The 10,424-nt window shown below is 42.1% G+C and overlaps 1 protein-coding gene across 9 annotated transcripts in view; it reads left to right on the forward strand.

The window, feature by feature from the left end:
* ZKSCAN8 (zinc finger with KRAB and SCAN domains 8) overlaps positions 1 to 8,280 on the forward strand; it is a 37,184-nt gene extending 28,904 nt beyond the window's left edge. For 3 of the 9 annotated variants that reach the window (XM_078055803.1, XM_078055804.1, XM_078055805.1), the window contains 3 exons: positions 1,618 to 1,719; positions 3,302 to 3,396; positions 8,008 to 8,280. Coding sequence is in view for 1 of the 9 variants with exons in the window: in XM_078055809.1 (XP_077911935.1) it covers positions 776 to 1,487 (712 nt within the window). In the remaining 8 variants the exon portion in view is untranslated. Of the gene's footprint in view, positions 1 to 619; positions 635 to 775; positions 1,720 to 3,301; positions 3,397 to 7,967 lie in introns of all 9 variants that reach the window. The other 6 variants (XM_078055808.1, XM_036111019.2, XM_078055802.1 and 3 more) reach the window with 5 other exon arrangements.
* The last annotated feature ends 2,144 nt before the right edge of the window (positions 8,281 to 10,424 follow it).

The raw sequence follows: 10,424 nt of genomic DNA on the forward strand, positions 1-10,424 counted from the left end.
TTCATCTGCTCTACTTTCTACAAATCTCTTCAATTCCTGTCTTGTGTCCCAATTTAGTTAAATATGATAAAAAGTCTGTCTAAGTAGGAACTATGTATTATTTTTATATTCACTTATATTCCAGATTCTGTGCTTTACATACCTTTATGAAGGGTAGATTTTATTTTATTTTTTATTTTTATTTTTTTTAAAGATTTTTTATTTATTTGACAGAGAGAAACACAGCGAAAGAGGGAACACAAGCAGGGGGAGTGGGAGAGGGAGAAGCAGGCTTCCCGCCGAGCAGAGAGCCCGATGCGGGGCTCCATCCCAGGACTCCGGGATCATGACCTGAGCTGAAGGCAGACGCTTAACGACTGAGCCACCCAGGCGCCCCTATGAAGGGTAGATTTTAAATAGATGTTTGAGTCAGATGTTCATTCTATTAGTTTTGTGATATGTTACGGCGTACAGACTAAATCAAACGTTTGATCTGGCTGTCATACAAGTGGTGTGTCCTGGGTTTATCAAACATGTTTGAGAGTAATAGTTAAGTCTGTATCCTGTTCAGCAGGGAATTTATTTAGCTTTAGCAGCAGGGAATAAATTCCATTTGAAAGTCTGTTTGTTATTATTTCAGGAATCAAGGCCAGAGGTATGAATAAGGTGGCGATTCTGAAGGGAAGATTTTTGTAAGGATGGACCCACACCAGCAGATTGCCAGCATATATAATAGGGATACATTACAGATTCCCAAGTATGAAAAAACCTCTCAGTATATGAACCAGGTACAAAGGCATGAGGACAGGCCCACAGAAGAAAGACGGTATACATGTAGTGAATGTGGAAAGAAGTTTGCTCAGAGCTCAGGCCTTGTTCGACATCGGAGAATCCACACTGGAGAGAAACCCTATGAGTGTCATCACTGCGGAAAAGCCTTCAGTGTGCGCTCAACCCTCACTGTGCATGAAAGAATCCACACTGGCGAGAAGCCCTATACTTGTAATGAATGTAGGAAAGGCTTCAGTGTGAGGGCACATCTGATCATCCATCAGAGAATCCACAATGGAGAGAAACCCTATGAGTGTAATGAATGTGGCAAAGCCTTTAGTGTGAGCTCAGACCTTATCAAACATCAGAGAATACACTCTGGTGAAAAGCCCTATGAGTGTGACGAGTGTGGGAAAGCCTTCAGCGTGAGCTCAGCCCTCATCAAACATCAGAGAATCCACACAGGAGAGAAGCCGTATGAGTGTAAGGAGTGTGGGAAGGCCTTCTATGTGAACTCCGCCCTTATTAATCATCAGAGGATTCACTCTGGAGAAAAGCCCTATGAGTGTGGAGAATGCAGGAAAGCATTCAGCCAAATCTCCACCCTTATCCATCACCAGAGAATCCACACTGGAGAGAAACCGTACGAGTGTGATGAGTGTGGGAAAGCTTTCCGTGGGAGTTCTAATCTTACTAAACACCAGAAAATACATGCCAAAGGAAAGTGTCCTCAGTGATTTATGTGGTGAAGATATTCCAAAGGCCTTTTTTGTATCAGAAGTTAACACCAAAAGAAGGGTATGGTAAAAGTTAGTGTGTGTTTTTTTTTTTTTAAGTTAGTGTTTTAATTGATACTTGGTCCCTTAGAATATTGAAGAAGTGAGAAGTCAGTGAAAATGACTCCAGAATGGTGACTAGTTGAAGTTCTAAAATCACATCTACTGAGAATGCCACTTTACAACTCATAAGGTAAAGCCATTTAAATATATACCATAATGTAGTTTGTTTTGGTTTAGTAAGAGCAAACGTCAGTAATTCAAACATTGTTTTTATTTTTCTCATGTACAAGCCTTTTGTTGTTGCTGCCAGTGTTATGGGTGAAACCTATTAAGTTTTGAAATCGGAAGTAGTGTTGATTGGTGGGACAGGAACCACATATTCTCATTGTTTCTGGAAATACTAACCAATTGGTTTTCCTTTCTTTGCCTTGGATGTACCTCTGTTCTCTCAGGAGTGATTAGATAGATGGGTTAGTAACTTCCTTGGCAGAGGGTAGACTGCCTCTTTTTAGGTAGGAATCCAGTAGATAATTCTTCAGGGTCATTCTTGCTTTGCCAACAAAGTCCCAGGCCTTTTGACTTACTGACCCAGTCAACCCCCTACACTTGGCGGAGCTTCCTGAACTAAAACAAAACAAAAACAAAAAGCCTCTCTAAAAGCTTCAGGTGCTCCAAACCCTTGCATTTGGTGTTTCTCAAAGTGCGGTGTGGCATCTGCAGATTCAAGAGGCATGAGGATGGGACTGACTTGGGAACTGTTGAGTTGGCATTGGTTTTAGGATGACTTTCAAGGATCTATTTGAGTGACTCCTTGAAGCTTGATGCCTCATATCAACCAAGAGTGTGGTAGATTCGAGAAGTGGTAGAAAGTTACTGAGTTTACTTTGGAAAATGTCTTTTTTGTCTCTGTGGAAATCCCAGAAGAGCTGTTCATCAGACTGTACCCTAGCTTTCTAACCCCATCCCCAGGCCCAAAACCCAGAAGTTATATATGCACATATGAAACTCAGGAAAGAGATCTGGACTTTAAAATTACTTTGTTACTATTTTTTTCATTTTAATAGTGATTTTCAACTCCTGGGTAACAGACCTGAAATTCTTTTGGTCCCTGAAACTAAATCCCTCGAGGTTGAAGATGAATACCAAATTGATAGAAAATGCAGATTGATTTGGTCCACAGTGTGGGTAGGCAGGAGGAAACATTCTCTGGGAAGGTGAAATGGTGTTCACTCCTCAGAGTAGGATGACTCTGTGTTGTAAAGGGATGCACAGTTTCCAGGATTTCTCATTTCAGTCCAGTCAGCCCATAGATACACTGGGTTCCATGAAGCTTTGCACCAACCTGTGCCACCAATCACTGAGGTCCAAGATGCATGTGGAAAAGCACATCACGAAGTCTCTGGTATTGAGGCAGTGCTTACCCCTCTGCCCAGGTAACTGTAGGCATGGACACAGAAGGTCATGGTTATGGTGCTCAGATTGAGGAGACAGGACCTCACCTGGGGCATGGGGCATGCTAGAGAGAGTGAGGCACATACTTATAGGCAGAAATTGAGGGCCTCAGCAAAACACTAGGAAATTGTCTCTGCTATGCTGGATTGAAAGTGTGAATTCCTTTGCCCTGCTTCTTTCTGCCTTTTGACAGTTGAAGGAGACTGGTTGCTCCTTGCTCTGCCCTAGAGAGAGTTCCCTGCCACCCTGTTTCTGTATTGTTATCATTAGTGTTTTTAGTGTTTACCTCTTTGGCCCCAAATGTCTTGGTTTGTCCCTAGGATGGAGGTTTGCAGACAGACTCTTCTGGGATCAGCACTGAAGAGATGCTATATCCCACCCCAAACCAGCACAGCTGAATCCTAAGCAGTAAGTGGTGAGTATTCTGAAGACTTTGAAGGAGCAGACATTCTGGAGAAAAAAACTTTCTTTTACTGAAGAATATAGTGTTAGGAGATCAGGATGCATGTAACATGGTTATTTCTTGTGAACTCAAATTAAGGTGTTAATGATCATCTGTTGTGGGTTGGGCCTTGTGCCAGGCACTAGGAATGCAAAGATAAATGAAAAAAGCACCCTACTGTCCCAGGGCTTACAGTCTGTTTGGGGTCAGGGGGAAGGGAGCAGATAGGAAACAGTAATTACAGTGATAAAGCCACTAGGTTTGTACAGAGGGCAGTGAAGGTGTGACAACCACTCGTGCAAGGGTTGAAGAGGCCTCAGAGAAGGGAAGAAATCTTGGAGGAAGAGTGAGTTCTTCAGCCACAGGAAAAGGGACAGGAAGGTACATTGGGAATCACATGCTAAAAGGTATGTGTCTGCGGGCACCTGCATGGCCTTCAGCTCAGGTCATGATCCTGGGGCGCTGGGATCGAGCCCCGCATCGGGCTCCCTGCTCAGTGGGGAGTCTGCTTCTCCCTCTCCCTCTGCTCCTACCCCCGCTTGTGCGGTCTCTCTCTCTCTCTCTCAAATAAATAAATAAAATCTTAAAAAAAAAAAAGTATGTGGGGGAAATGAGGGAGGTTTTCACTGATTATAGAATACAGTAGGGAAAAAAAGTATGTGTCTGGGGGAAAGGAGGGAGGATTTCACTGATTATAGAATATAGTAGGGAAATAGTGACCGATCACACGGAAGACAGTTGGGGGCCAGACCGTGAGATTCCTTGTTATCTGTGCTTGAAAGTGTGAAACATCCTCTCTGGGCTAGTGTTGAAATGTAGTGAGAAGTGCATTTTGCCTTGTAACTCTATGCCATTGTTGGGAGGAGTCAGCCCTTGTTGGGCCTCCCGCACTCCTGCAGGAGTCCTGCTGGCTAGCACGGCAGGACCCTGGCCACACTCCTACCCAGGCCACTTGTTCGTATTGTTTGAGCCCCTGCTAGCCTTGAGAGATGAGGTCACATCTCTTGGACAAAGAGTAGACAAGCTCACTGTGCTTATTGGTTGGTTGGTGTTCTTTATGGAAAGTTCATGTATAGATACGTGTTGTAGGAGTTATTTACATATTAATATGAGTCCCTTTCACAGAGAATGCAAATACCCTCTCCAACTCTATGGCTTGCCTTTTAATTTTCTTAATAATGATGCCTTTTGATGAGCATTAGCTTTTTAAACTTATAATAGTCCAGTTTATCTTTTTCTTTGTATCTTTTTGTTTGGTGTATCTTTTGAAGAATTCTTTCTCTGCCTTGCGATCATGAGGCTAATCTATATTTACTCTTTAAAAGTCTTACAGTTTTGGGGCGCCTGGGTGGCTCAGCTGATTAAGCGTCTGCCTTCAGCTCAGGTCATGATCTCAGGGTCCTGGGATCAAGCCCCATGTAGGGCTCCCTGCTCAATGGGAAGTCTACTTCTCCCTCTACCTCTGCCCCTCCCCCCTACTCATGCTCTCTCTCACTCTCTTGCTCTCAAATAAATAAAATCTTTAAAAAAAAAAGTCTTAGTTTTGCTTTTCCATTTATATCTATAACCCATTTAAAATTGATTTAAAAAAATGTTTAATTCCATTGTAGTTAACATGCAGTGTTCTATTTGTTCCAGGTGTACAATATAGTGATTTGGCTGAAATTGATTTTATGTATGAATGAGGTAGTTAAATTTCATTCTTTTCCCATATGAATATCCAGTTTATCTTGCATCACTTACAGGAAAGACTCTCTTTTTCCCCCACTGTTGTACAGTGCTCATTTGTCATATATCAATAGTCCATATATGCATAGATCTGTTTCTGGTTTCCCTGTTATGTTCCATTGGTTTATTGGCCTTTCCTTGCGTGAATACTACTTTTTTCTAATTATTGTACCTTTACATTCTGTTTAGGTATTCAGTGGAACAAATCATCTTACCTGAGGAGTCTAGCTCCATTTCTTTTTTTTTTTTAAAGATTTTATTTACTTATTTGACAGAGAGAGACACAGCGAGAGAGGGAACACAAGCAGGGGGAGTAGGAGAGGGAGAAGCAGGCTTCCCATGGAGCAAGGAGCCCGATGCGGGGCTCGATCCCAGGACCCTGGGATCATGACCTGAGCTGAAGGCAGACGCTTAACGACTGAGCCACCCAGGCGCCCCTCTAGCTCCATTTCTGTGTGTGATTTTTTAGACCTGATTATAGGTAATTACAAATGCTTTACCCCTCGTAGGGGAAAGCTGCCCTCCCACACTAGACTTTGAGGCACAGCTAATGCATGCAGTCTGAGTTGCACTCAAGGATTCAAGACTGCCTGGACGGTAGTGCTCTTCGACATCTCTGTCCTGCTGGCCCAGGCACCTCCATCTGGAGGCCCATCACTGGGGGCCTTGCCGAAGCAACTCTGCCAAGACTCCCTTATTGGGGTAGAGGGAACTTGAAGACACTTTTCCCCACTCTAACTCAGTAGTCAGTACTTTTCCACTCCCACCCTTTTCCCCTCTTCTTCCTCCTGGCCCCCAGGTACATAAAATGACTGGACCCTTTTGTTCAGTGCTCTCTTGGCAGCGAGACAGTCCCCACACCTGTGCTGATTCACCTGACCCTCGCCTGGCACTGTTCATGGATAAGAAGGGAACAGTGCAGCTGCCAGCACTTTGTCTTGTTGAGCGTCTTGCTAACACCAGTGCAGTAAGTCAGAAAAGGCTTAGCGGTTACTTTCCTGTTTGCGTGTGTTTTTTTGTTTTTTTTTTTTTTTAAGATTTTATTTATTTATTTGAGAGAGAGAGAATGAGAGAGAGCACATGAGAGGGGGGAGGGTGAGAGGGAGAAGCAGACTCCCTGCCGAGCAGGGAGCCCGATGTGGGACTCCATCCAGGGACTCCAGGATCACGACCTGAGCTGAAGGCAGTCGCTTAACCAACTGAGCCACCCAGGCACCCCCTGTTTGCGTGTGTTAACTGAACACTGCAACACCTGGCGGCTGGGGCGCTGAAGTGCTGTGAGATGGTACAAGTGACTTAGGCTACTTATGACCAGCTAGCTTTGTATTATGTAACCAGAACTGCCTCCCCACCCCGCCCTGTTACTGCCCCAAATCTCAGTTGCTTACAGTACAAACATGTTCTTGTTTATGTTGTGTGTCCGCTGTGGGTCATTTGCAGCTCTGCAATACATTCTCTCCACTCCAGGATCCAGGCTTAAGGAGGGAAAGAAAAACAGTGGTAGGACCACACAACAGCTTCTACAGCATATACTCAGGAGGAGTGTATGTTGTTTCCGCTTATAGTTCATTAGCCAAAGCAGGTCAAATGACCAGGCTTCTTAACTATATGGTTGGGGAAAAAAATCCTTACAAAGATGGCAATAAGTAACTAAGCAAGTCTTCCATGGAGATAGTATATCTACCATGATGGCCAATATCTATGGAATACTTTCTGTGCCAGGGCTTTTTTGAGTGCCTTATATGTATTTTTTTCTCAATAAAAAACAATGATATGAGATACATACTACTATACTCCCATTTCACAGCTGAAGAAATGGAGGAACAGCGACATTAAAAAACTTGGTCATTCAGCTAGGCAATGATCGAACCAGGAATTGAAACCAGAAGTCTAACCTGACAATCTGTTCTCTTAACTACTAACTATAATATGAGAGTTTTAATATGAAGGTTGTTTATGTACCACATTGGGCTCTAAGAGCCAGTGTATTACACTGGTGAAAACTTTAAAGGTGAGATCCAAGAACCCCGTGAGATCTAAGAGCCCTTGGTCTCAACCTGTTTTTAACCTCTAAGTAACTGTATTATACTAGACTAACGCCACCGAGCTGGGCCTCAGTTTCTACATCCTTAAAAATAAAAGAGACAGGCCAAATAGTCTCTGATATCCCTTCCAGCTTTGAGATTTTTATAATCTCTCCAGAGAGAAAGTAAAATGCTTTGTTGATGTGATGGCCTCTCTAATCTGCTTTATATGTTGTTATGTTCACAGGGGATCTTGAATAAATGTTGTGTCTCCTTCCCAGTCCCTTCCTCTTATTTTACTTCTCCTGTTTTACATTATGATATCATACTAACAGTAGTAGCTTCCATTTATTGAGACCTAATCTGTGCCAGGTCCTTTTTCAAGCTTCTTAGTTTATTTATTTCATTTGAAAAATATAGATGCTATATTTAGAAAAGAAGAAAAGCTGAAGAAAATGCTGTAAACATCCATTTTTGAGAACTTTTAAAAAAGCACAGGAAAAGGGGCTCCTGGCTGGCTCAGAGGAGCATGCGACCCTTGATCTTGGGGTCATGAGTTCGAGCCCCACCTTGGGTGTAGAGATTACTTTAAAAAATTAAAAAAAAAAAAAAAAAAGCACAGGAAAATAACCCAAAGAAAGGAAAAAGAAGAAAATACTAAAGAGTAGAAATTAATGAAAAAGCAAGTATATATTCTTACTTAGAACTTCCACATATAAAAAGCCATGTTTTAGGTGATTTCTCTCTGTAGGCTGCTCTCATTTGTTACATTTGACTTCTTTCTGCCTCTAGGGAAAAAGATGCTAATTTGATGATCAACCTGTTCTTTCAGATGGTGACTCCTGGCCCTAAACAAGGAGTCCATTTCAAAGCAGAGTTTTGCAGAATTCCACCGCCAAGTGAGGGAGAAGCCCCTTGAGGAATCGGCTTGCAGTGCTTCAAGCCAAGCAGAGTATCTCTCTGATAAAGGGACCTAAGACACTTGGGAGAATTTGCCCTGAAGTTCACTTCTGTCACTGCTCTGGGAGTGGGAAATATTCCCTTACCTTGTGTACAATTTCTTCTTGTAATAAACTAATAAAAGAAGCAGCTGCTCAGTCTAAAATGAGTGATCTAAAAATATCTCTCCCTAATAAAACAAACCCTGGAACACCAGCGGTCCTAAGCACCAGCATGTCCAGACTTGAGGAAATCCTATGAGTATTCTCAGCCTGGAAAGACCTTCAGTGTAAACCCAAGGCCCATTACACTACACAACAGAGAAGCCATTCCTGAAGAAGAGTCCCACCAGAGTAAAGAATGTGGCAAAGCTGTCAGATACTGGACTGGTCTTGTCAGATAGCAGAGAACTGTTGGGGACATCTTCAGTGTCATTAACATTCCATGTGAGCTCAAGTCTCATTAAACAGATTCCCTTTGGACAGGAGCAAGTAGGGAGGTCTTCATTTGGAAGCAGTGCTTATTACCAGAAAACCCATAAACATAAAAAAAGTGGGAAGGCCTTCACTAAAATCAGTTTTCTGTATCGGTAAATCCACATTGCAGCAAAACCCTATATGTGTGACTACTCTGGGGACACTTTCAGCATTAGCTCAATTCTTAAAGTGTATCAAAGATTCCAGACAGAGAAAAGCTCTTTGAGTGTAAGTGATTTGGAAAAGCCTCCAGTCAAAGTTCAGATCTTACCAAACATCAGTCTGCATTGGAGAGGAGCCTTATTCCTGGGACAGGTGTGGGAAAACCTTTCAATGAACTCATCTCTTACCTGACATCAGAGGATACAGAACAAATATAAACCTCAATTGTGAAATAATGTGGTAAAGGTACAGGACTTTTTCAACATAAAGCATCACCATTAAGAAAAAACTCAATTGGCGCACTTGGCTGTCTCTATTGGAAGAGCATTTGACTCTTGATCTCAGGGTCGTGAGTTCGAGTCCCACATTGGGTGCAGAGATTACTTAAAAAAAAAAAAAATTGCATCAATCACTTTAGCATTATTTTATGGAATTACAGACAATTGTTATAGGAGACTTCGTCAGGTCACTTCATGGGCAAAGTTGAAACATATCTATGACAGATCTCCATGGGATTTAACTGTCTGGCACAGCTTTCATTTTCTGTAGTAAATGTAGAAAATAGGGAGAAGTCTTTATAACTATTCATAACCTTTGGTGATTGAAACATTATTTATTACATTTATTTTCAGTTTGGAATTCATGATGCTAATTTAGTTTTTCTACGAATGATTTTGACATTGATTCCTCTGATGCAACAAGTATACCATTTCTACCAGACTTATTCCCTTTTATTTTTATAGTGTTCATAGATCTAGGAAATGCTGCAAATATCTGTGGTTAGGTAAATCGTTTCACAGAATTTCCTACCCCTTTGGGAAGAAAAAATAGAAGTGTGGGTGGGCCACGTGAACTTGTTATTTGCTAAACAATGGACCATATTTACCTTGTTTGCTTTTGCATGTCTAATATATGGAATAGTGACCGATACGGAGAAGGCTTGGAACACATGCTCATTGAAGGACACCTTGAAGGGTTCTGTTTGTGGGTGGTTATCAAGTCAACCTGAAGAGGGAGCTCTAATAGTTTGTCATAGGATCTGCCCCCTTCCCAGGCCTGGTCCACAGATAAGCTTGGGTACTCATTGTGGATTTGTTATGAACTCAGTTCATGGTGCATCATAATCATTGGTCTGTGTGTGGGCTTACTTTCGTTTTTATACATTTTACTTTTATCTCTACTCACATCCCAATCCCATTTCTCCCAATTTCCTCCACTCACCCTTATTTAAAAAACTGGTGTGTTCTATTTCATTCTGTGCCATTCTGCTTTTTGAAATCAATTATGAATTCATTAATTACTATATGCAGATCTAATCCTTTAACTGCTCTACAGTGCTTACTTAGTCATTTGTTCATTCTTTTAATGAAAGCTATTTAGGGTTTTTGTTTTGTTTTGTTTTGTTTTTTAAAGATTTTATTTATTTATTCATGAGAGAGAGAGAGGCAGAGGGAGAAGCAGGCTCCCAAGGAGTAGGGAGCCCGATGCGGGACTCGATCCCAGGACCCTGAGATCATGACCTGAGCTGAAGGCAGACGCTTAACCATCTGAGCCACCCAGGCACCCGCTATTTAGGGTTTTAACCAACTTCGGCTCTGAACACTTTGGGAGTGTTTTTTCTGGGAAACATAGTGAAATTGCTGGGCCACAGGTTATGCACAGTGTACATCTC

This window comes from Halichoerus grypus, chromosome 9 (assembly GCF_964656455.1).
Source record: "Halichoerus grypus chromosome 9, mHalGry1.hap1.1, whole genome shotgun sequence".
Classification (NCBI taxonomy): domain Eukaryota; kingdom Metazoa; phylum Chordata; class Mammalia; order Carnivora; family Phocidae; genus Halichoerus; species Halichoerus grypus.